General features: G+C 33.7%; 1 protein-coding gene across 1 annotated transcript in view; it reads left to right on the top strand.

Moving 5' to 3' along the window:
* The window catches only part of LOC133195298 (plexin-A4-like), a 169,035-nt gene that overhangs the window by 103,674 nt on the left and 37,361 nt on the right, over positions 1-28,000 (top strand). Inside the window, exons 9-15 of the mRNA XM_061331149.1 lie at positions 4,805-4,894; positions 5,088-5,174; positions 8,361-8,472; positions 9,044-9,222; positions 9,449-9,585; positions 11,558-11,657; positions 13,103-13,260. Of these exons, the coding sequence (XP_061187133.1) occupies positions 4,805-4,894; positions 5,088-5,174; positions 8,361-8,472; positions 9,044-9,222; positions 9,449-9,585; positions 11,558-11,657; positions 13,103-13,260 (863 nt within the window). The remainder of the gene's footprint in view (positions 1-4,804; positions 4,895-5,087; positions 5,175-8,360; positions 8,473-9,043; positions 9,223-9,448; positions 9,586-11,557; positions 11,658-13,102; positions 13,261-28,000) is intronic.

Genomic DNA, 28,000 nt, shown 5'->3' on the forward strand with positions numbered 1-28,000 from the left:
AAAATCCATTTGAAAGTAACCGATTTTTCCAAATAAAGGGAGTTCAATGTAAGTGAGTTTGAGTGTATGTATAATGAGACACTATTAAGTGATGCTAAACTTGTTTTTAAAAAATTAAAATGTGTTAAAAAAAGGAGATTTTAATGCCCCATGCACTCCTGACCATCTAATAAGATCAGTGTCGTAGTTTAAACATTCAAGTAAAAATTTGGTATTGAAGTGAGTGTATTGGTGGGTTTTTGGTGACTGTCATTTCACATGTATCTCTTAAAACTGAATGGATATAAAGATAGTATTTGAAAAAGCTTATAGATATTGCTGAATATTGTTAGCTATATTTTATGAAGCTATTAAACATTAATGACTTAGTAAAACTAAAAGTAGATGCTTGCACTGATAATTTTTCTTATTCTCTTTTAAATATTTAATGTTCATGATTATGACATAAAAAAAAATATTTTAAAATATGAACAGTGTTTCTTTCCCCTATTTATTTAATACTCAATATCTGGATCTTTCCAAGTTCTTGATCTCTGGAAGTATTTTTCCAGGTCTTGTTGCATGGAATCCTTTAAATTTATTCTTGATGGTTCAAAGTGTACAGAACAATTAAGGAAGCTCTAAGCACTGCTCATTGAAGAGTTCTAATTCTATGGTTGTCTTATTCAGTTAGAGTGATCTAATTAACCTATGATGTGATACAAAATAAACATAAATTGATTTACAGTAAATGACACAATTTTAAATGGTTGAAGTATTCTTTTCATTATTTTAGACCAAGATGAAGTAATTGAAAATATTATTTCCATGTATTTTCCCTAAGTATGCATCTGTTCAATAATATCAGTTCACTAATACTGCATTGTCTTTGAACTTTTTATGGCAATTAAGTACCCTATGTTTAAAATGAACCAGATATTAAACTCATACAAACAACTTTCTATGATACAATTTTCGTAGAGTCTAAAACATTTTTCATGAGGTTTAAGAGCTTCCTTAAAAGTAGCAATGTGTGAATGCATAAATGCATGTACCTGGAATGTGTAATGATGGTGCATTCTCTCAAAATAAATGATTATATATGTAAAATCAGGGCTGCGTTCAAGATTGAAGTGGCCAACCTAGCAGCTAGGTAGGTTGTAGATATCTATCTCTTTTGAACAGACAGCTAGCCTAGCTGCTAAGTGTTAGATTTCGGATAAAAATCATCAGTTAAAACTTATTTTTTGAACAAAAAGTTTATTTCAAGAGAAAATATATATGTAAATTTACATTTAATTTGCTAAGATGTAGAAAATAACCCCCCTTTTTGTTAAAATTTTGTGTGCTGCTGTTTTAAGTGGTAACTAAAGACCTGCCATCTTGGATTTGGTACTTGGCATCAATTATTTATGCTAGCTCTCCCTATGTAACAGCTAGGCTAGCTTAACATTCAATATCATAGCATTACATACAGGCTATGGCCGCTATGCTCTTGAATGCACCCTCAGATGATTTATAGTTGTCCTGGGATTTTTGGGTACAGATCGAGACTGTGCCCCTTGAGAAGATGAAGATTATTATATAATACTGGTATTCGTTTATGCATTGAATCATTAATTTTTGAAAGATATATAGAGGATGTTCAGTGTTTTGTAGATGAATATGTTTTTATATTTTCATGAGTGCGAGGCATGAGTGAAAATATAAAAAAAAATCCTGTCTCATGAATGAAATAGTACAATTCCCTTTTCTGCTTGAACTTTCAGTAAGGTGTGACATTCTTGGCTATACATAATTAGCGTCTCTCAAATGGTGACCTACATTCTCATTGGTTAAGAAATGAATAACATTAACAACTTTAGATTTTTGTTAACAAATGATGAGATGACATAAACCCACACCTCTTTATTGTAAGAAGCGATGTAATGGTTTCTTGCGTCACTCGTTGATGTGTGACCCATTTTTATCCCATGTGTATTTCACCTGTTAATGAAAGCTGTGTAAATTTCAGTATTGTTGAGCTAATCTGGCAACCAATGAGAATCTAGGTCACTATTTGAGAGACGCTAATTATATATGTATAGCCGAGATTGTCACACCTTAATTATTGAAAGTTCAAGCAGAAAAGAGAAATGTACTTAATTCCATATTCATCTACAAAACATTGAATTTTCTGTTTGTTACATTTTCTTAGATTTTCCCTTTGCCTCTGTCTTTTTGTGACAGGGTGTCATAGGCTGTGATGTCATAGTTGAGTGGTTGAGACATCATAGCTAAGTGATTGTGAGATTGGAAAAGGTTGTTAACATAAACAGATTTTAATGACATATTTGGAAAAACTTTGGAAGTATAACTATTAGTCTTTGTCAGGATGGCTCATTAACTCTATCTTATACCAGACCAGGGATTTAAAAAAAAAAAAAAATCATGAAGGGAAGGAAAATTGTAAGTTTTGCCGCACTTCTGATATTCTCACACTGTGAGAATACCATTTTGATATCCTTTCACACTATGTCAGAATATCACTTTTATTCAGTAAATAAATTACAGTATTTCACTGTTGAAAATGTAATAAAGTCTCATAACTGCAACATTGTGTGCAAAAAATTAACGCGTTATGAAAATTTGTTTGCACACACCGTTACAGTTATTAGACTATCTTTTAAAAAATAATGATTCAATGCTTATATTTACATATTTTAACTCATTGCCTTGACTGCAAATGTGATATATATTTCAAAATCCTTGTATTATCCTTCTGGTAAGTTACAATTAATGGAAGAGCCATTGCAACAGCTACTGTTTAATGTGAGCGTGAATTTTGATATTCACTTATGACTTTGCAATTCCATGGCGTTCAGCATTTGTAACCTCAAAATAAAATGCATACCTTAACCTTTTGACCCCCTGTCAGTGTTATGGTGTTTTGAATGTCATAGTTTTCCACAACTTTATAAGCAAAGTACATGTGTAATGTAAATATTTTTTATGCATTTGGTTAAACTTGTAATGAGCTGTCATGGCAATATTTTTTAATGCAAAACAAGATTGCTTGTCAATGAATTTTGTCTCTTAGACTAGTATTTTACACTTTCTTAATGTCAATAAAATCTATTTACGTGTATTTGTGAACTATTTATTTATATTTTTGTTTTGTTTTTGTTTTTTTTTTTAACAAATTGGCAATTTTCTAACAGATACTGGGGGAAAATGTCTCTAATCTTCACTTGGATTGTGGGTCATGTTTCCTTCTATTATTATCTTTTATCAATTGTTTATTATTTTAGACCTTCATGATTTAAACCAGCTAAGAAAGTTAAATTATATTGAAAGGTTTGAGATATGTCTCTGTTGCAGAATCTTTCTCCAGTACTTTTTTTGAAATGTCAATTTCAGAGAAACTAAATGATGTAAAATGTACATTTATTTCATTTACTTAAAAAAATAATCTTCAGTTTATTCTAAGGGGTTAATATTAAAGCTAAGTTTCTACATACAATCAAACCTCATTATCTCAAATCTGATGAGATAGAGAAAAAAACTTTCAGATATCCCAGAGTTCTAGATATTTGAGGTTAAAACATATAAAGAAAATGTGGTTTGGACTTCCAAATCATGTTTGACACGTATCCATGGTATTTGAGATGTCAATGTTAGATGAGGTAACAAAATTCTTTGTTGAAATTTACACAAATTTTATTATTATGGAAGTAATTGTGTTACTAGAGATAAAAAATTATCCATCCAAATTCAGGGAGAGACAATAGCCCAAGGTACAGCAAGTCGAATATATGATAAAACATAACAGAAACTTTTAGCATATAAATTGTAGATAAAATTAAATCAAATTTAAACAATGATTCAAAAGAAGAAAACATCCAAAAGATAAAACATGGTCTAATTTTGTTATGGCAACTAACAAGGATTATGACATTTTCTTTCAGAAACCCTGCCTCAGGTTCAATTTAAAACATATATCAACAGGATATTTATGAATATTTTGGATAAGGAAGTCAAAATTATATTTAATATAAAGAAAACTTAATTGATTTCAATATACTGTATTCCCACTTTCTATGATAAATGCATTTATTTGAAGAGATAATAATTAAGTGATTATTATTTTTTCTGCAAAATTACATTCTGCTATAACTTCAATGCAAAATGTAATAATCCAAAAATGACTGTGTATTTTTACATTTTGCATTGACCTTGCTGCCAAATGTAATAACACAAATGTAATAATTCAAATATTGTGTTATAAGATTTTGGATTTTTATATTTTGTGTTGATCTCAACACAAAATATATCTATATATTAATTATTATTTGTGTTTGTTTATCTAACAACAAGGAAATACAATAGTAATAAATCAAGCTATGACTTCTTAATATTTTGGGTATTAAGACAGTCTCGGAGTGTGAAATGAAGACCTGCATACTGTACACAACTCAGAGTACAGTCATGCTGAAATTGTCATAGTCTTGACCACACCATTTACAAATAAATGCCTGAGTCACATGGGAAATGCTAAATAATCGTAATTAATGATTGCTGCAGAAATCAACATTAAACATAGATAATCTTTATGTATCTAAATTGATGTAATCTTAGTAAAATAAAACCTTTTGATATGAGATATTGAGATAAAAATTATAATATTGTCTATAAATAAATTTTCCAAGACAATTAAATGTTCTTAGTTTGAAGCCAATACAAATGTAAATTTAGGTTCTTTTCTTTAATATAGGAGGAATCACCAAAAATCATGTTATGTTGTATCTTGTGCAAAACACTGAATCTAGTTGTATTCCATTTGTAGGTATCAGACTGTCCTCAAATCAATAAGCACATTGAAATGATACCCAATGGAGTTCCCATGGATTTAGAGTTTGGGGCCAAGAACCTGCCAGTATGTATGACAGATTTAAAAATAACTACAAGAATGTTATGTTTTTATGAGGAAAAAACCCCAATTGAAAATTTCTAAAACTTTATCTCTTTGATATGATGTGATGCATAAGGTCTGAGATATTAGTCATCATGCCATCTTTTTGCACAATCCTAAGGAAATGTTCAGTGTTTAAAATTAATGATTATTGCAGGATAATTTCACATATCAATGCCATGTTGAAGGAAGACAATACACAGCGGCAAAAGTAGGAGGAAACCTGGCATGTAAAGAAGTCAAGGTACACTGTATATTTTTGTTTGTATGTTGTTTAACGTCCCTCTAGAATTTTTCACTCATATGGAGATGCCACCACTTGCCGGTGGAGAGCTGCAAATTTTGTCCTATACTCGGCACTTACGGCCATTGAGCAGTGAGGGATCTTTTTCGTACCAGCACCTACTGCAACACGGGACCTCGGTTTATACAGTCTCATCCGAAGGACCGGTCTCCACGTCCCACAGTGGGACTCGAACCCGCGATGTAAGGATCAACTCCTTACGCTGCGACTCTAGAGCAGATGCTCTAACCACTGCGTCACATGGGCGACAGTACACTGCATAAGTGATCTTTTAAAACCAAGGACATTAATTGTGTAAAAATACAGCTCTCCAGATTACAGAAGTAATGAAGGTCTTCCTTCTTTTAATGGAAGACCTTCCACTGATTCTGTTGGTTAAGATTATTATGTCACCCCGAACGAAGTCATGGTTTGGCCACTCATTTCAAGAGACTGCAAATGGAAGTCTTATGTGAATTTTAATGTGGTGATGTCTATTTACATATTAAAAAATTCGTATTTGCAGTCTCTTGAAATGAGTGGCCAAAAAAAATTATTGTGTATGCGTTTATGTTTCATCTTTTTAGAGCTATAAATAATTAAAATTTCTTTGTCTTCCTAATTTCTTTTTAGCTCACCTGTGCTGAAAGTTTAAGTGAGCTTTTCTGATCACATTTTGTCTATCTGTCCGTCTGTCCATCTGTAAACTTTTAACATTTTCGATTTCTTCTCAAGAAACACTGAGCCAATTTCAACCAAACTTGCCACAAAGTATCCTTGAGTAAAGGGGATTCAAATTTATTCAAATTAAGGGCCTCTCCTTCTTCCAAGGTGAGATAATTACAAATTAGTAAAAATTAATGGCATCTTTTAAAAATCTTTTCAAGAACTACTGGGCCAGAAAAGATGAAACTTGTAAGGAAACATTCTCAGGTAGTGTAGATTTAATTTGTTCAAATCATGACCCCTTGGGGTAGGGTGGGCCGCAATGGACGATAAAAGACTTGCATAGCAATACGTAGGAAAAATCTTTAAAAATCTTCTTCTCCAGAACTACTGGGCCAGGAAAGATGAAACTTATGTGGACACATCCTCAGGTAGTGCAGATTCAAGTTTGTTCAAATCATGACTCCTCGGGGTAGGGTGGGGCCACAATGAATCATCAAAGACTTATATAAAAAGCATTATATAGGAAAAATCTTTAAAATTTTTCTTCTCAAGAACAGCAAAGCCATGACTGTTCATATTTATATGGAAGTAACCTCAGGTAGTGTAGATTCATATTTGTTCAATTCATGACCCCAGGGGGTAGGGTGGGGCAAAAGTGTTGGTATCCAAAGGAAGGACTTGTCACAAGGAATATACCTGTGAAATTTGAAAGCCCTAGTACTAACTGTTCAAAAGTTATAGTCAAGGTTAAAGTTTTTTAAAAGTGGGTCAAACTTTAAGGTCAAGGTCAAAAGGTAAAAAAAAATTACACCCATGGAAAGGATTTGTCAAGATAAATACACATGTGAAATATGAAATCTCTAGCACCAACTGTTCAAAAGAAAAAATTCGGCAAATTTTTGCAAAAGTGGGTCAAACTCCAAGGTCAAGAGGTCAAATATGTTGGTATCCAAAGGAAGGCCTTGTCACAAGGAATACACATGTGAAATATGAAAGCCATATCTCCAACCAATCAAAAGTTATGGGCAAGGTTAAAGTTTTTGCAGACAGACAGATGGACGGACAGGGCAAAAACTAGGTTTGCATGTTTAAGAAACAATTTATTTCTCTCTCTAATGTTATAATTTATCAAGTTGTTATAATTTATCAAGTTGTTATTTGTTTCACGAACACAAAACTACATGTATATATGCACGATAAGTGTAAATGAAGGTGACGTTTCCAACACTTTGTATCGCGATTACCTCACAGTTATCTAACTTAATGCTGCTCTTTTGTGGTGAAGTCAGAGAAACTCTAAATCTCGTGAGATTTCCAGGGCATGCTAGTGACGATGCTAGTGACAGTCGAATGATTCGAACAATTAAAAAGCAGAAAGTGCAATGTATTGCAAATGGTTGAACTGTAAATAGTAGGTTGTCTTATTTGGAATGTTTAGAGTTTTCAGCTTCCAAAAGTAATGATAATCAGACAGAAATGGTAGAATTCCTAAAAGAGTCGGCTTACTTCAAAGAAGTATCAATAAAAATGTAACACTTTAGGACTGGGTTCTCTTAAAAATATTAGCGTGGTTCAGCGAATGTTCTGCAAGATATTTCACCAGGACTTCTTTCATATCTACCCTTTGAAAATCCACAGTGCTCAATCTCGTGTTGTATGTAACAGCACATTGCCTCCAGCTAAAAGATGTTTCCTACTTTCACCGCGAAAGAGTTCCATAAAGATAAGTAATCGCGATATCAAGTATTGTCAGGAATATCGAAAATAAAATTTAGTACATTTACAGGGACTTCCCTTTGAATTGAAATAGCAGGGGACATTTAAAATGTAGAAGGGGAAAAGGGGATTGAGGGAGAATACCAGAATAACAGGAGGATTATGTCATTATAGGTGGGGAAATTCCCCAGTCCCTGGGTCTTAAGGACAACCCTGCATTTGAGTTTGTATTATTTTCTATATTTCTTTTATTTCTTCTAACAAACAAAATATCCCCATGACACAATTTTATGGGAACATGCATGTAAGTACATGCACTTGTACATGGAAGAGTGCCAAAAAATATATACATTCCAAGCTCTCAGAATCCAGAAAAAAATACAAAATCCCTTGTGTATGTTCCTCTGGGATAAAATATCAAATTAATCGAAATTGTTTTTAATTATTGAATTACTGTTTATTTTGAAGTACGGTCCGCTCAGCTGATAATGATTTGTTTTAATAACGGTCAGTCATCTGTACGGTTGGAGACATGGCAATTAGACAGGTAGATACTAAGTGTCGGTAGATAAACCGACATCCTCCGTCCATGCGTTCCTCCTAAACTTAAAAAAGGATCAGTAAATTATACCAAAGGAGATTGAAAAATGTCAAGACTTTTTTTTTCCAGATTCACTTCAATTAACAATCTCTTTCATTTCACTGTACATGGATGTGCAAGATTTTAAAATGATTTATCATATATGTATATCTTTGGAACAGGAAGAGTATGCTGGAAAAGAAGATGTCATAAAAAGAAAGATTCAGTTTACTTATGGACCAGCAAGCCCTAATGTATCGTTGGAGACACTGGAAGGGGATGCTGAGATATCAGGTTCTAAAATTGCATTTCTTTTCCCAGATTGATGTCACATAAAATTACTTTTTTAGATTCTCAGTCTCTTTCCTTGAAAAATAAATGTAGCAGTAGGGTGGAATTCATCTTTTATTTTCAAGTATATACTGTTGAGTAGTTCACCTAAGACCAGAAAGAATGGTGTTCGTAGTTGCCAACCCTTACGATTTTGGCATAAGGCTTATGGTTTGAGCGTCTAAAATATGCCGTATGATTTATCTATTCACCCTTACTATCTCCCTTTCTCTCCATCAAAAGTTTGAAATACCAGTATCTTCGTAGCTGTCCACCTTCAGTCTTCACATTATGATACAAAAGTCATAGTGCTTACTGCACTTGCTTATATTGCAATCTCATTGTCTATTTCTGTGCTAACCTGTGATTTAAATCGTTTTAAAGTAATCAAAATGAAAATGGCCTAATCAGCCTTTGGACCTTATCCTTACGATTTTTCATTCTATGGTGTTGGCAACTGTATTTTAAATATGAGGGAATATTTGATATTTGTATGTAGAATTTAAGTTTTGAATTTTATTACTTTTCTTTCCAGTGTATAAATGTGAGTACTTGTCCCCTGTGACAACAGATTGCAGCACCTGTAAATATTTGAAAGAAGAGCAGAATTACGAGTGCAGATGGTGTAAAGTAACCGGATGTGTAGTAAATGATTCTGGTAGCAATCAGCAGTGCCCTGCTACAGAACAATGTGGGACACCTATTGTCACAGGGGTTTGTTTAAATTTACCTTTTTCCCCCAATGTTCTTCATAAGAATATGTTACAATTATTAGAAAATCTTGAAAATGTTAAGAAAACCTGCAGAGTTTAGTTAGTCATATTAATAGCATCTCCATGTAGTGTACAGTCAAGTTTAGTCAAGTAGTGATGTAAAGAGCTGGTAAATAATGCAATTAACTCTTTTTCCCAGACTTGTAGTTCTGTGGATTTTACTTTAGATCTCGCCTCCAAATGGTCCTGTTTGTGGGGGAACAGAAGTTTCAATCTCGGGATACAATTTTGGAATAAATAAAAGTCCACGCAGTGTTTCTATTGGTGGTGTGGAATGTAAAAATACCAAACTAAAGAGTAGGAGGTAAATATAACCCACATCTGTTCTTTTTTTACTTCTTATTCCTAGTAAAATTAGGAGATGAAATGGTTGAACAATTTTTTTTTAATATTTCTCTTCCAATCTGTATGAAGATGGCATATCTTGGTACATGTACCCTTGTTAAATTGGAAAAGTAATGGAATCGGCTCTTCTGATACATGTTAAATACAAGTAGATACAGTTTAGTCATTTGTGATGAAGTTAGAGAGAAATGACACAATGAAGTGAAGAAAAGGTCATTATGTGTTAGTTATATGCAGAACAACATATTCTTGATCTATTGACAATATAAGCCTTATATATTTTTTCTATTAAGTGGTCTTCTTTTGATGTAGTAAAAGAAAAATGAATTTAATATACTTTCATATCCAAGACTTTACTGCCCCCAGTAAGGATGATATTTTTTATACCCCCGCTCCGAAGGAGAGGGGGGTATACTGTTTTACCCTTGTGTGTGTGTCTGTCTGTCTGTCTGTCTGTGTGTCTGTCTGTCCGTAACAAATTTTGGTCGCAGTTTTCTCAGCAACTACTCATTGCAGAAGCTTGAAATTTTAGCACAATCTTTGTTTAGGCATGCCATATGGTGGGATTCATTTTTGTACGAATTCGATGTCAACTTCCTGTTTATCCGTGCATCTGTCCGTACCATACATAACAAATTTTGGTCGTAGTTTTCTCAGCAACTACTCATTGCAGAAGCTTGAAATTTTAGCACAATCTTTGTTTAGGCATGCCATATGGTGGGATTCATTTTTTACTAATCCAATGTCACTTTCCTGATTATCACTGTGTTTGTCTATAACTGAACTTGTGTATTCACATCAGAGCGGAGGTATTATTAGTGAGCATTGGCTCACAGACTTCTTGTATAATCATTATTATACCTCCTCTTGGTAAGTGGGGGTATATGGTAATGGGGGTGTCGTCCATCTCTGTTACACTCGGGTTTCCCATTCCCTATCCACAACTCCTATACCAGTGAATAAAATTCAATGAGACTTTCACAGAAAATTCAATGAGACTTTCACAGAAAATTCAATGAGACTTTCACAGAATCTATTACATAGTGCCATTGTGCACCTCCTGTTTTGCATTTTGATCAGACACATAGAGGTTTTCCATAGCAAAACATTGGACACTTCCATTCTTTCTATAATATTTGGTATACCCCTTTCTTATCAGGAACTCCTCCTATATCACTGAATAAAATTTAAAGAGACATTTACAGAATCTTTATTACATAGTGCCATTGTGACCTCCTGTTTCTGTTTGATCTTACAGATATTTGAGCTTTCCTGTAACAATTTTACAAAACAAAGACACAGCCTTCTTTTTATAATATATGGGGAACCAATCTCTTATCTGCAACTCCTTCTATATCGCTGAATAAAATTCAATGAGTCTTTCCTAGAATCTTTACTACATAGTGCCATTGTGAACCTCCTATTTTACATTTTGATCTGACAGATATTTGGGCTTTCTCATAACAAAACATGAACTTTAATTGTCATTGTACTCATATTGCTTTGCTGCTGTCTGTCAGTCCTTGTTCTGTCTGTCGGTCCACCAACAGTTTCCGTTCATTTTCTTCACAGAGGTTGCACATACTGAAATGAAATTTGGTATACAGATTTATCATAAGAATATCTAGGTCAAGTTCTGTTTTGGGTACGATCGAGCAATTTTTGACAGAGTTATGCCCCTTGGACTTTGGAAAATTCCATTTATTTGCAGTTTCCATTCATTTTCTTTGCAGAGGTTGCACATACTGAAATGAAATTTGGTATACAGATTTATCATAAAAATGTCTACATGTAGATCAAATTCTGTTTTGGGTACAATTGAGCAATTTTTGTCAGATTTATGCCTCTTGGACTTAGAAAAATTCCAATTATTGGGGGGGGGGTGTTATAAGTGTTTCACAAACATCTCTTGTTGTAATTTATTTTCATAGCATCACATGTGAAACTGGAGAAACTTCACCAAAATCTGGCAAGGTTACTGTCACAGTAGATGGCCTGAGTTCAACAGATGATGTATTTTTCATTTACCAGGTAAAATTGCTAACCTTTTTAGCTCACCTGAGTCGAAGTCTCAAGTGAGCTTTTCTGATCAAAATTCTTCTCTTGTCTGTTGTTGCTGTCATTGTCCTCATCATTAACTTTTTAGCTCACCTGAGCTGAAAGCTCAAGTGAGCTTTTCTGATCACCTGTTGTCCGTCCGTCTGTCCATCCGTCCATCTGTAAACTTTTCACATTTCACAACTTCTTCTCAAGAACCACTAGGCCAATTTTAACCAAACTTGGTACAGAGTATCCTTGGGTGAAGGGGAGTTTAAATTGTTAAAATGAAAGGCCAAGTCCCCTTACAAGGGGAGATAATCAAGAAAATACAAAAATAGGGTGGGTCATTGAAAAATCTTCTTTTCAAGAACCACTGGGCCAGAAAAGCTGAAACTTGTATGGAAGCATTCTGGGATAGTGTTGATTCTTAATTGTTAAAATCATAACCGTTGGGGGAAGGGCTGGGCTACAATAGGAAATCCAAGTTTTAAATTGAAATATATAGGAAAAATCTTTAAAAATCTTCTTCTCAAGAACCAATGGGCCAGAAAAGCTGAAACTTATGTGGAAGCATCCTGGGGTAGTTTTGATTTCTAAATTGTTCAAATCATAACCCCCGGGGGTAGGGCAGGGCCACAATAGGTATTACAAGGGGGGAAATCTGATAAAGAAAGCATGACCAAAGTTACTTAGGTGAGCGATGTGGCCCATGGGCCTGTTGTTTTTTTTTAATGTTCTCTGTTCAAATCATGCAATATGTAACGAGATTTTGTGACAAGTGGCTTCAAAAATGGCTACCCAAGCGAACCAAAAATAGATTTTGTAGAAAAGCGTAGATTTACGAATAAAAGAGGTAAGCTGGAGATCGAGTAAAAAAGCGATAGACTTCCGCCTAAAGCGGTAGAGTTAATATGTATGGTAATTCTTTATATTCATTAAGTATTCAATATATTTTAAAATCAAGGGGTATGAATATCACTTCACTATAAGTCACTTCATTATAAGCGTGTTCGCTATAAACTTGTTTTACTATATTCAGGTGAGTGTTTTGGCCCATAAGCCTCTTGTTTGAGATTTATTTACAGTGAAATAAAACCACGAGAACTCTATACAGTGTGTTTTTTCGCATGCATGCAATTTGACATGAAGTGTGACACACATGTACTTCATAAATTGATTTTGATGTAATTCAAGTCTTTAATGCATGTACAAGATTTCACAGTATTTAGGTCACTTAATTCAGTATAATTATTTTTTGCAATTTGGTTCTTTCCATCAGGCTTTGAACTTTGGAGTGATGTATATATGTACAGTAGTACATGTACATGTAGCAAAATCGTAATAGTGCTGCTTATGATTGCAAATACATGAAGTGCATGGGGTGTACATGTATTTGTTAGAATTTAATATGGCTTTAATTTGATAACATTTTGAAGGAACCATTGATAGAAGATATACACCCACATAAAACAATCAAATCAGGTGGCAGGACCATCACCATTACTGGGAAAAATCTTACTACAGGAAATATGAATTATGATGTTTTTTTTGTACCAAGAAATATGCCAGGCCAAAAGAATATCAAGTGCAATGTGTGAGTATATTTAAACCCCCACTCCGAGGGAGAGGGGGGTATACTGTTTTACCCATGTGTGTCTGTCTGTGTGTGTGTGTGTTTGTCTATCCCTAACAAATTTTTCGTCACACTTTTCTCAGCAACTACTCTTTTCAGGTGCTTGAAATTGTAGTACATGTATACTCTTTGTTGAGGCATGCCATATGGTGGGATTCATTTTTTTTTTACGAATCTGATGTCAACTTCTTGTTTATCCGTGCGTCTGTCCGTACCATACATAACAAATTTTGGTCACAGTTTTCTCAGCAACTACTCATCACAGATACCTGAAATTTTAGCACACTCTTTGTTTAGGCATGCCATATGGTAGGATTCATTTTTGTACAAATCTTATATCAACTTGTTTATCCGTGCATCTGTTTGTACCATACCTAAAAAAATTTCATTGCAGTTTTCTCAGCAACTACTCATTGAAGATACATGAAATTTTAGCATACAGTTTGTTTAGGAATGTCATAGGGGGGGATTTATTTTTGTTTGAATCTGATGTCAACTTCCTGTTTATCTGTGCGTATGTCCGTACATTAGGTAACAAATTTTCACCACAGTTTTCTCAGCAACTGCTCATTGCAGATGCTTGTAATTTTAGCACACTGTTTGTTTGAAGGAATGCAATATTGTGGGATTCATTTTTAGCTCACCTGAGCTAAAAGCTCAAGTGAGCCTTTCTGATCACCCATTGTCCATCTGTCTGTCCGTCCGTCCGTCTGTATACTTTTCACATTTTCAACTTCTTCTCAAGAACCACAGGGCCAATTTTAACCAAACTTGGTACAAAGCATCCTTGGGTAAAGGGGAGTTTAAGTTGTTAAAATAAAGGGCCAAGCTCCCTTCAAAGGGGAGATAATCAAGAAAAGACAAAAATAGGGTGAGGTCATAAAAAAATCTTCTTCTCAAGAACCACTGGGCCAGAAAAACTGAAACTTATGTGGAAGCATCATGGGGTAGTGTAAATTCTAAATTGTTCAAATCATGACCCCCGGGGGTAGGGCGGGGCCACAATAAGGAATCCAAGTTTTACATTGAAATATGTAGAAAAAAATCTTTAAAAAACTTCTTCTCAAGAACCACTGGGCCAGAAAAGCTGAAACTTATGTGGAAACATCTTTGTGTAGTGTAGATTCTAAATTGTTCAAATTGTGACCCCTGGGGATAGGACGGGACTACAATAAGGAATCCAAGTTTTACATTGAAATATGAAGTAAAAATCTTTAAAAATCTTCTTCTCAAGAACCACTGGGCCAGAAAAACTGAAACTTATATAGAATCAACCTGAGGTAGTGTAGATTCTAAATTGTTCAAATCATGACCCCCAGGGGTAGGGCGGGGCCACAATAAGGAATCCAAGTTTTACATTGAAATATGTAGAAAAAAATCTTTAAAAATCTTCTTCTCAAGAACCACTTGGCCAGAAAAGCTGAAACTTATGTGGAAACATCTTGGTGTAGTGTAGATTCTAAATTGTTCAAATTGTGACCCCTGTGGATAAGACGGGACTTCAATAAGGAATCCAAGTTTTACATTGAAATATGAAGTAAAAATCTTTAAAAATCTTCTTCTCAAGAACCACTGGGCCAGAAAAAGTGAAACTTATATAGAATCATCCTGAGGTAGTGTAGATTCTAAATTGTTCAAATCATGACCCCCAGGGGTAGGGCGGGGCCACAATAAGGAATCCAAGTTTTACATTGAAATATGAAGTAAAAATCTTTAAAAATCTTCTTCTCAAGAACCACTTGGCCAGAAAAGCTAAAACTTATGTAGAAGCATTTTGGGATAGTGTAGATTCTAAATTGTTCAAATTATGACCTCTGGGGTAGGGCAGGGCCACAATAAGTATTACGGAGGGGGGGGGGGAATCAAGTTAAAAAAACAGCTAGGCCAAAGTTACTCAGGTGAGCGTTGTGGCCCATGGGCTTCTTGTTATACAAATCTGATGTCAACTTCCTGTTCATCCATGTGTCTGTCCGTAACTGGACTTGGGTACATTCACTTCAGAGTGTTTATATTCAAATCAATGCTGGGTATTACTAGTCAGCATTTAGCTCACAGATATCTTGTTTGTTCTCATGTCTCACCAGCTTGTGATTCATCTACTGATGTGCAAGTGCAAAGTATGTAATATTTTGTGAAATAAGTGTATTAGTATTAAATACTCATCAAATGTGTCTCATCATATTTTTAGGTCACCTGAGTCACTCAGGTGACCTATTGCTATCCATTTTTGTCCTTCGTCGTGCGATGTGCGTTAACATTTGAACATTTTCAGCTTCTTCTCTGAAACCGCTCAACAAATTTTAACCACATTTGGCATTTAGCATCTTTGGGTGATTGGGTGATTAAAATTGTGAATTTCATGGTCCCTGCCCCCCCCCCCCCCCCCCCCGGGGCCTGAGGGGTGGGGCTAAAACCACCAAAATAAATGCTATCTTTAAAATCTTCTTCTTTACTCATGGACATCAAGCTGTCGAACTGTTGGCATGGTTGTAATAAGCATTGAGCCCTCTACCCAAATTGTGAAATTCATGGACCCAGGGTCAGGGTTTCTGGTGCTAGGGTGGGGCTATATAGATCATATAGTGAAAATGCATTATTTCTTTGAAAATCTTCTTCTCTGCTCCTGGGTATTAAATAAAGTAACTAAGTACATAGTTATGAAGAGCAAGAGTGCCTTATCCTAAATTGTGAAATTCACGGCCCCAAGGTCAGGGGTTCTGGTGTTAGGATGGGGCTCTATTGATTATATAGTGAAAATGCATTATTTCTTTGAAAATCTTCTTCTCTGCTCCTAGGTATTAAATAAACTAACTAAGTACATAGTTATGATGAGCAAGAATGCCTTTTCCAAAATTGTGAATTTCATGGCCCCAGGGTCAGGGGTTCTGGTGAAAAGGCGGGGCTTTATTGATTATATAGTGAAAATGCATTAATTCTTTGAAAATCTTCTTCTCTGCTCCTGGGTATTAAATAAACTAAGTACATAGTTATGAAGAGCAAGAGTGCCTTATCCAAAATTGTGAATTTCATGGCCCCAGGGTCATGGGTTCTGGTGTTAGGGTGGGGCTATATAGATCATATAGTGAAAATGCATTATTTCTTTGAAAATCTTCTTCACTGCTCCTGGGTATTAAATAAACTAAGTACATAGTTATGAAGAGCAAGAGTGCCTTATCCAAAATTGTGAATTTCATGGCCCCTGGGTCAGGGGTTCTTGTGTTAGGGTGGGGCTATATAGATCATATAGTGAAAATGCATTATTTCTTTGAAAATCGTCTTATCTGCTCCTGGATATTATTTAAACAAACTAAGTACATTGTGATGAAAAGCAAGGATGCCTTATCCAAAATTGTGAAATTCATGGCCCCAGGGACAGGGTTTTTGGTGCTATGGTGGGGCTATATTGATCCTATTGTGAGGGTGATTTATTTCTTTGAAAATATTCTTCTCTGCCCCTGGGTATTATTTTAACAAACTAAGTACATTGTTATGATATGCCAGGATGCTTCTTCCAAAATTGTGAATTTCATGGCCCAAGGGTCAAGGGCTCTGGTGAAAAGGGGGGGGGGGCTCTATTGATTATATAGTGAAAAAGCAAAATTTCTTGGAAAATATTCCTTTCTTCTTCTGGTAAAAAAGCAAAGAAGCTATGTGTATAGTTATGATGAGAAAGAGTGCTTCTTCCAGAGTAGTGAATTGCATGAGCCCTGGGTCAGATGTGCTGTCGTAAGGGTGGGGCTCTTGATAATATAGTGAAAATGCATTAATTCTATTTAATAATCCTGTCTGCTCCTTAGTGTTAAGCAGATAAACAAAGTGATTACTTATTTTGAGCAAACTTCTGGTCCCAGGATCAGAGGCTCTGGTGTTTCTCGGTGGGGAGGGGAGCTCTATTGATAATATAGTGAATCTGTAGTAAAAATGCATTATTTCTTTAAAAATCTTCTCTGCACCTGGGCATGTCAGAGGCAAAAAAGAGTAAATGGTTTAATAAGGAAGGGTATTTTTTTCCAGATTTTTGAACATCTGGACCTGCCAGGGCTCTATTAATTATGTTCCCCAAATGAAGTTTGGGAACATATTGTTTTTACTGTGTTTCTTATTAGGTCTTCCGTTTTCAACGGAAGACCTATAGTGATTCTACTGTTTCTTATTATTAAGGTCTTCCGTTTCAGTCGGAAGACCTTATAGTGATTGTACGGTTTATTAAGGTCTTCCGTTTCAGACGGAAGACCTTATAGTGATTCTACTGTTTCTTCTTTTTATTATTATTAGGGTCTTCCGTCTCCAACGTAAGACCCTTCTATTATTCTATTGTTTCTTTTTCACTTTTATTATTATTATTAGGGTCTTCCGTCTTCAGCGGAAGACCCTTCTATTATTGTATTGTTTCTTTTTCTTCTTCTTCTTCTTCTTATTTTTTTTCCTACACCGGTATCTCAGTAACGGTTCAGTGGATTTTTATGAAACTTTTGGAGAAGATAGGGAACGATGTTTCCTCGGGACGTTTTTTTCATTTTTGATGATTTCACTTCCGGTCGCGATATATGACGTATTTTTGACGTTTTTCTGCAATTCCGGTCTGTCCTACTCCGAAGAAACTGCGCAAAATAGAAATTTGAAATTTTCAGGAATGATAGAATTGTGATCTTGACATGTGCACCTGACTTTTGAAATTTTAAGAAGATGTTTAAATTTTTCAATTTTTAAAGTTAAATTTTTCAAAAAAAAAATTTTAATCCAATTTTAAAATTTTTTATATTGTCAAATAGATCTTGGCGAGAACTTTCCAAAAATGTATTTGTTTTGCATGTGAGTACATTAATAAACAATATATAAGCTCAGGTGTGTTAGGACACTTGAGTACAAGTGTACTTTTAGAACTTTTCTTTAAAAAATCATTTCTCTTTTATTTCTTGACCGATTTTAAAACTTTTTACACCGTCAAATAGATCTTTACGAGACCTTTCCAACAGTATATTTGGTTTTATTGTAAGTGCACTAATAAAGAAAATATGAGCTCAGGTAAGTTAGCCTTTTGTTTTGACAGGACATGTCAAAATCATTGTCAAGGATACTGGCGTACGACTGTACTCTTTGATCTTTGGCAGATATCCTTTGATTTCTTTTAAAAAGCATTACTTTTTTATTCCTTGACCAATTTTAGAACTTTATACACCATCAAATAGATCTTTACGAGACCTTTCCAACTATATATTTCTTTTGTTTGTAAATGCACTAATAAAGAAAATATGAGCTCAGGTATGTTAGCTTTTTTTTGACAGGACATGTCAAACTCATTATCAAGGACACTTGTGGATGACCGTACTCTTTGATCTTTGGCGGATATCCTTTTATTTCTTTTTAATTTTTTTTTTAATCTTTTATTTCCTGACCGATTTTAAAACTTTTTACACCATCTGATAGGTCTTCCTGTGACCTTTCTTACAGTATATATGTTTTGATTTCAGGTGCAATTTTAAAGAAAATATGAGCTCAGGTGTGTTAGGGAATTTTGACGGCCAATGTATAAGTTATTGATTTTCTTTAGCAACGTTTAATACACAGTGACCTAGAAGAAAGCAAGGACATTCAATTAAGTCTGAAATGGTGATTTCATAATGTACCTGTGATTATGAAAATTTATGTATTCAATTTAAATCATTGAAAGTTTTGAATACTATAATTTCAAATTTTAAAACCTGTAAAATCGTAAGATTTTGATATATCCTCTAATGTTTAAAGCGGTAAGCTCCTACTTGATGAATTTTTATTACAGCATTTAAAACTTCAAAAATTTTCAAATTTGAAAAAAATTTAAAAGCCTTAAAATATGACATCAAGGGCATCTAAAATAATGAGAACATGAAAGAGAGTGATTTGGAGTCTATTGGAGGTCAAAAAGAGTGAATTTTAAGCGATTTAAATTTTTTAAAAAAATTCAAAACTGCTTCCAAAGATGGAGAACATCATACAATGAGGTTGAAATCTCTCAAAGGTCAAATAGAGTGAAATTTAATCGATTTAATTTTTTCAAAAAATTTAAATTGAATCCAAATGTTAAAACAAGGACTGTCCCTGTATTTTGAAGGATGTAGAACATCAAACAATGTGTTTTGAATCTCCAAAAGGTCAAATAAAGTGAATTTTAAACGATTTAAATTTTTCAAAAAATTTAAATTGAATCCAAATGTTAAAACAAGGACTATTTCTATATTTTTAAAGATGGAGAACATCATTTAATGTGTTTTGAAATCACTCAAAGGTCAAATAGAGTGAAATTTAAACGATTTAAATTTTTCAAAAAATTTAAATTGAATCCAAATGTTAAAACAAGGACTATTTCTATATCTTTAAAGATGGAGAACAGCATATAATGTGTTTTGAAATCTCTCAAAGGTCAAATAGAGTGAAATTTAAACGATTTAAATTTTTCAAAAAATTTAAATTGCTTCCAAACGTTAAAACAAGGACTATCTCTGTATTTTGAAAGATGGAGAACATCATACAATGTGTTTTAAGATCTCTCAAAGGTCAAATAGGGTGAAATTTGAACGATTTAAATTTTTTTAAAAATTTAAATTGAATCCAAACGTTAAAACAAGGACTATCTCTGTATTTTGAAAGATGGAGAACATTATACAATGTGTTTTATAATCTCTCAAAGGTCAAATAGAGTGAAATTTAAACGATTTAAATATTTCAGAAAATTTAAATTGCTTCCACAAACCTAAAAACGCAACAAATGATGTTCTCTTTCTTCAAAATATGTAAGTTGACTTTTGTTTAATATTTCAGTGCAGTTTAAATTTTTTGAAAAAATTAAATCGTTTAAATCTCACTCTAATTGACCTTTGAGAGTTTTCAAAACACACTGTATGATGTACTCCATCTTTCAAAATACAGGGATAAGCCTTGATTTAACGTTTGGATTCAATTTAAATTTTTGGAAAAATTTAAATCATTTAAATTTCACTCTATTTGACCTTTGACAGATTTCAAAACACATTGTATTATGTTCTCCATCTCCCAAAATACAGAAATAGTCCTTGTTTTAACATTTGGATTTAATTTAAATTTTTTGAAAAATTTAAATCATTTAAATCTCACCCTATTTGACCTTTGAGTGCTTTCAAAACATATTGTATGATGTTCTGTCTTTCAAAATACAGAGATAGTCCTTGTTTTTACATTTGGAATCAATTAAAATTTTTTAAAAATTTTAAATCGTTTAAATTTCACTCTATTTGACCTTTGACAGATTTCAAAACACATTGTATTATGTTCTCCATCTCCCAAAATACAGAAATAGTCCTTGTTTTAACATTTGGATTTAATTTAAATTTTTTGAAAAATTTAAATCATTTAAATCTCACTCTATTTGACCTTTGAGTGATTTCAAAACGCATTCTATGATGTTCTCTGTCTTTCAAAATACAGAGATGGTCTTTGTTTTAAGATTTGAATTCAATTTAAATTTTTTGAAAAATTTAAATCGTTTAAATTTCACTCTATTTGACCTTTCAGTGATTTCAAAACACATTGTTTGATGTTCTCCATCTTTCAAAATACAGTGATAGTCCTTGTTTTAACAATCAAAATCACATCTCATCGAAATCGGACGGAAGACCCACTCGTTGCTCGCAACGAGATCGGATCTAGTTATTATTATTATTCTTTTTTTTTCTTTACAATTTTTGTGCAGAAGATTTCTAGGAGTTGGCTCGATCGATTTACTTGAAAATTTTAGGGAAGATGTATCTTTGTCTGAACCTTATACGTTTTTCTCATTTTTTTGAAATTTACTTCCGGTCGGAAGTTATCGCCCTTTAATCAAAATTCAGAGGACCTTCTTGTCTGCAATGGAACTCAAAAATGATTAAAGCTAGAGTGCTGAAATTTTCAGCGATGATAGAGGACATGTTGCCATTGATCACCTGGGTTTTCAAATCTTCCGGAAGTGCCTAGTATGGAAGCTCGGTAGGAGTCAAAATTTAGGACACGAATCATGAGTGAATTTTAGAGACATTTCTTACGATAACTTTTTAACTATGAGTATTTTGTTAAACCATATTGAACAAAAATTGTGTAGAATTACAAGATCTTTTATATGATATCAAAGAAAAAGGGCTGACTCATCACATTAGGGGCTGAGAAGGGCCGAAAGTCTTTGAACAATAACTCTTTAACGATCAATATTTTGTAATGCATTACTGAAGCAAAAATGTTTATCTCAACAATTTACAACTATATATTATGATATTCACATCATATGTTACATAATTAGGGGCCATAAGGGGCCAGAGTGCTAAATCTTTGACGCTTTATATCTCAAAAGTGGGAAATGTTTTGAAAAGCAATATTGAACAAAAGATGTCCAAAATAATGTTCTAAAAAAGACGCAACCTTTCATTTTTTGCTAAATGTCCCCATTAAGGAGTTGAAGGGCCGACCCCTAAATACTTCTTTTGCAAATATCTCAGAAATGAAAAAGTATTTCTGACTAGTTGTTGAACAAAAAGTGTTCAAAATCATGAGAGCTTTAAAGTGATATGAAGAAAAAGGGACTGGACCCTCACAATAGGGGCTGAGAGGGGGCCGAAAGTCTTTGAACAATAACTCTTTAAAGATCAATATTTTGTAATGCATTACGGAAGCAAAAATGTTTATCTCAACAATTTACGACACTATATTATGATATTCACATCATATATTACATAACTAGGGGCCATAAGGGGCCAGAGTGCTAAATCTTTGACGCTTTATATCTCAAAAGTGGGAAATATTTTGATTAGCAATATTGAACAAAAGATGTCCAAAATAATGTTCTAAACAGGACGCAACCTTTCATTTTTTGCTAAACGTCCCCATTAAGGAGTTGAAGGGCCGCGAACATCTCAGAAACGAAAAAGGGGTCTTTAGGGGGCCAGATTGCGAAATCATTGGCGCAATATGTCTCGAAAAGGAAGAATGTTTTGATGGACAGTATTGAACAAAAGACGTTCAAAATAATATTCTGAACAATATGCACTCTTTCAATTTTTGCTAGACGTCCCCATTTAGGACTTGAAGGGCCGGCCCTTAATATTTCTTTTGCATATATCCCGAAAACAAAAAATAATTTCTGAATAGTTGTTGAACAAAAAGTGTTCAAAATCATGAGAGCTTTAAGATGATATCAAGAAAAAGGGGCTGATCTCTCACATTAGGGGCCAAGAAGAGCCGAAAGTCTTTAATCTATAACCCTTTAATGATCAATATTTTGTTAAACATTATTATAGCAAAATTGTTCGTCTTAACAATTTATTTATATCATTATATTCGAACGAAAATCTCAGTCAAATTCTTATCTCATCTTATCAAAAATCGTACGGAAGACCCACTCGTTGCTCGCAACGAGATCTCATCTAGTTATTAGGGTCTTCCGTCTTCTGCGGAAGACCCTTCTATTATTCTATTGTTGATTTTTCACTTTTCTTTTTATTATTATTATTCTTTTTTTTTTCCTTACCGATTTTGTGCAGAAGATTTCTCAGAGATCGCTCGATCGATTTGCTTCAAATTTTCAGGGTTAATGCGTTGCTATCTGAAGTTTATAACGCCGCTTCAGTTTTTGAAAAATCACTTCCGGTCAGACGTTATCGCCCTTTGATTGATTTTTTGATAGACCTTGTGTCTGCACAAAAACTCAAGAACGACAAAAGCTAGAGTGCTGAAACTTTCAGTGGTGATAGAGGACATGTTCTAGATGTGCACCTTGGTTTTCAAATTTTCCGGAAGTGCGAAGTATGGAAGCTCGGTAGGGGTCAAAATTTAGGACGTGATTTATGAGTGAATTTTAGAGACATTTCTTATAATAACATTTTAAATAGAAGTATTTTGTTAAAACATATTGAACAAAAAGTCTTCAAAATCCCAAGACCTTTCATTTGATATCAAGAAAAAGGGGCTGACCCCTCAAATTAGGGACCTGGAAGGGCCAAAAGTCCTTCATCTATAACTTTTTAATGATCAATATTTTGTTATAAATTACGAAGAAAAATGTTCATCTTAACATTCTACAACTATATATTATAAAATTTTGATCATATGTTACGTAATAAGGGGACATAAGGGGCCAGAATGCTTAATCTTTGACACTTTATATCTCGAAAAGGGGAAATATTTTGATAAGCAATATTGAACAAAAGATGTTCAGAATAATGTTCTAAACAATATACACCCTTTTAATTTTTGCAAGACATCCCCATTAAGGATTTGGAGGGCTGGCCCCTAAATATTGTTATTCTATATATCTCTTAAACTAAAGGAAATTTCTGAATAGTTGTTGAACAAAAAGTCTTCAAAATCACAAGACCTTTCATTCAATATCAAGAAAAAGGGGCTGACCCCTCAAATTAGGGGCTCAGAAGGGCCAAAAGTCTTTCATCTTTAACTTTTTAATGATCAATATTTTGTTTTAAATTACTGAAGCAAAAATGTTCATCTTAACATTCTACAACTATATATTATAAAATTTTGATCATATGTTACATAATAAGGGGCCATAAGGGGCCAGAATGCTTAATCTTTGACACTTTATATCTCGAAAAGGGGAAATATTTTGATAAGCAATATTGAACAAAAGATGTTCAGAATAATGTTCTAAATAGTATATACCCTTTTAATTTTTGCAAGACATCCCCATTAAGGACTTGGAGGGCTGGCCCCTAAATATTGTTATTCTATATATCTCTTAAACTAAAGGAGATTTCTGAATAGTTGTTGAACAAAAAGTCTTCAAAATCCCAAGACCTTTCATTTGATATCAAGAAAAAGGGGCTGACCCCTCAAATTAGGGGCCTGGAAGGGCCAAAATTATTCTTTCATCTATAACTTATTAATGATCACTATTTTGTTTTAAAATACTGAAGCAAAAATGTTTATCTTACCATTCTGCAACTATATATTATAAAATTTTGATCATATGTTACGTAATAAGGGGCCATAAGGGGCCAGAATGCTTAATCTTTGACACTTTATATCTCGAAAAGGGGAAATATTTTGATAAGCAATATTGAACAAAAGATGTTCAGAATAATGCTCTAAACAATATACACCCTTTTAATTTTTGCAAGGCATCCCCATTAAGGACTTGGAGGGCTGGCCCTTAAATATTGTTATTCTATATATCTCTTAAACTAAAGGAAATTTCTGAATAGTTGTTGAACAAAAAGTCCTCAAAATCACAAGACCTTTCATTTGATATCAAGAAAAAGGGGCTGACCCCTCAAATTAGGGACCTGGAAGGGCCAAAAGTCTTTCATCTTTAACTTTTTAATGATCAATATTTTGTTTTAAATTACTGAAGCAAAAATGTTCATCTTAACATTCTACAACTATATATTATAAAATTTTGATCATATGTTACGTAATAAGGGGCCATAAGGGGCCAGAATGCTTAATCTTTGACACTTTATATCTCGAAAAGGGGAAATATTTTGATAAGCAATATTGAACAAAAGATGTTCAGAATAATGTTCTAAATAGTATATACCCTTTTAATTTTTGCAAGACATCCCCATTAAGGACTTGGAGGGCTGGCCCCTAAATATTGTTATTCTATATATCTCTTAAACTAAAGGAAATTTCTGAATAGTTGTTGAACAAAAAATCTTCAAAATCACAAGACCTTTCATTTGATATCAAGAAAAAGGGGCTGACCCCTCAAATTAGGGGCTCAGAAGGGCCAAAAGTATTTCATCTTTAACTTTTAAATGATCAATATTTCGTTATAAATTACTGAAGCAAAAATATTTGTCTTAACTATATATTATAACATTTTGATCATATGTTACGTAATCAGGGGCAAAAAGGGGCCAGAATGCTAAATCTTTGACACCACGAACAAGGGGAAATATTTTGATAAGCAATAATGAACAAAAGAAGCTCAGAATAATGTTTTAAACAATATGCATCCTTTCACTTTTTACAGACGAATATCTCAGTCAAGATCTTGACTAATCTTATTTAAAATCAGACGGAAGACCCACTCGTTGCTCGCAACGAGAACCATCTAGTTATTATTCTTTTTTTCTGCACAAATTTTGTGCAGACGATTTCTCGGAGATGGATCGATGGATTTGCTTCAAATTTTCAGGATTGTTGCTAGGTTATCTGAAGTTAATTCCGGCTGAACAATTTTTAGAAATTTACTTCCGGTCCAGAGTTATCGCCCTTTTATCAAAATTTAGAGGACCTCCTTGTCTGCGATGGAACTCAAAAACGGCTTAAGCTAGAGCGCTGAAATTTTCAGTGATGATAGAGGACATATTGCCATATTGCACCTGGGTTTAGATATTTTCCGGAAGTGCCTAGTATGGAAGCTCGGTAGGGGTTGAAATTTAGGACACGAATCATGAGTGAATTTTTGAGACATTTTGTATCATATCTTTTAAAGTATAATTATTTTGTTAAAACATATTGAACAATATTTGTGCAGAATGACAAGATCTATAATATGATATCAAGAAAAAAGGGCTGACTTATCACATTAGGGACCGATAGGGGCTGAAAGTCTTTAATCGATAACTCTTAAACAAGCAATATTTTTGTATACATTACTGAAGCAAAATTATTTATCTTAACAAAGTACAAGTATGTATTATGATTTTTACGTCATATGTTACATAAATAAGGGCCACAAGGGGCCAGAATGCTAAATCTTTGAAGCTTTATATCTCGAAAAGGGGAAACATTTTGAAAAGCAATATTGAACAAAAGTTGTTTAGAATGATGATCTGAACAATGTGCATCCTTTGAATTTTTCCTAAACAGCCCCTTTAAGGACTTAAAGGGACGGCCCCTAAATATTTCAAGTCAATATATATCGAAAACGAAACGAAACTTCTGAATAGTTGTTGAACAAAAAGTCTTCAGAATTGCAAGACCTTTCAAGTGATATCAAGAAAAAGGGGCTGACCCCTCAAATTAGGGGCTCAGAGGGGCCAAAAGTCTTTCATCTATAACTCCTTAACGTTAAATATTTTGATATTAATTATTGAAGGAAAAATGTTCATCTTCACAATTTGCAACTATATATCTTAAAATTTTCTTCAAATATTACGTAATTAGGGGCCACAAGGGGCCAGAATGCTTAATCTTTGAAGCTTTATATCTCGAAAAGGGGAATCATTTTGAAAAGCAATATTGAACAAAAGATGTTCAGAATAATGTTCTAAACAATATACACCCTTTTAATTTTTGCAAGACATCCCCATTAAGGACTTGGAGGGCTGGCCCCTAAATATTGTTATTCTATATATCTCTTAAACGAAAGGAAATTTCTAAATAGTTGTTGAACAAAAAGTCCTCAAAATCACAAGACCTTTTATTTGATATCAAGAAAAAGGGGCTGACCCCTCAAATTAGGGGATCAGAAGGGCCAAAAGTCTTTCACCTATAACTCTTTAATGATCAATATTTTGTTATAAATAACTGAAGCAAAAATATTTATCTTAACATTCTGCAACTATATATTATAAATTTTTGATCATATGTTACGTAATAAGGGGTCATAATGGGGCCAGAATGCTAAATCTTTGACGCTTTATATCTCGAAAAGGGAAAATATTTTGATAAGCAATATTGAACAAAATATGTTCAGAATAATGTTTTAAACAATATGCATCCTTTCGCTTTTAATAGACGAATATCTCAGTCAAGATCTTGACTAATCTTATGCAAAAAACAGACGGAAGACCCACTCGTTGCTCGCAACGAGAACCATCTAGTTATTATTATTTTTTTTTTCCCCTTTTCTTTTCAGGGCGATTTCTCAGAGATGGCTGGACGGATTTTCTTGAAATTTTCAGGGATGATAGAGAATGAAAATACCCCTAGGCGTTTTTTTTCATTTTTTCAAAATTCACTTCCTGTCGTCAGATATGTCCGATTTCCGTTTTTTTCAAAAATATTTTGTCCCAGTCATATCTCAGAAACGGTAAGAGATTAAGACACCAAACTTATATGGTTAATAGATCTTGAGGAGTAGGCAAATCCATTTGGGTTAAGAGCGTCAGCCGTCACTTCCGGTCGTCACAGGAAGTGATAATAGAAATCGAAAATTTCAACTTTTCTTTTTTGAATCTTTTTCTGCATCACATTATTGCATTTCATTTGTAGTTTCGAAATATGTTGGTCTCACCGGAAACAAAAACGTCAACTTCCGGCTATAAGCGAAAAACTGCATAATTTGAGTATTTTACTTTCCCATAAATATTTTTTATAGATAAAGTATTTGAATTGATTTTTGAATATGTTATCAAGACTGCAAATGTCTAGAGTAACGTCAAATATCTTTGTAAAATTCACTTCCGGTCGCGCGTTTGAATGTCCGCAAAATGAGAACTTGTCCGAGTGATATCTCAGAAACGGTAAGAGATTTAGACACCACACTTATAGGAGTATTAGACCTTGAGGAGTAGACAAAACCATTTGGGTTAAGAGCATCAGTCGTCACTTCCGGTCGTCACAGAAAGTGATCAAAGAAATCAAAAATTTCAACTTTTCTCTTTTTGAATAAGACTTGCATCATATAATTGTATCTTTTTCACAGTTACGATATGTGTTAGTCCCACCGGAAACAAAAACGACAACTTCCGGTTATAAGAGAAAAACAACATAGTAGGGGTTTTGAATTTTTCCCCAACATATCGCTTAT

This window comes from Saccostrea echinata, unplaced genomic scaffold (genome assembly GCF_033153115.1).
Source record: "Saccostrea echinata isolate AGI-Se365-2 ecotype Australia unplaced genomic scaffold, CSIRO_AGI_Sech_v1 ptg000029l, whole genome shotgun sequence".
NCBI lineage: Eukaryota > Metazoa > Mollusca > Bivalvia > Ostreida > Ostreidae > Saccostrea > Saccostrea echinata.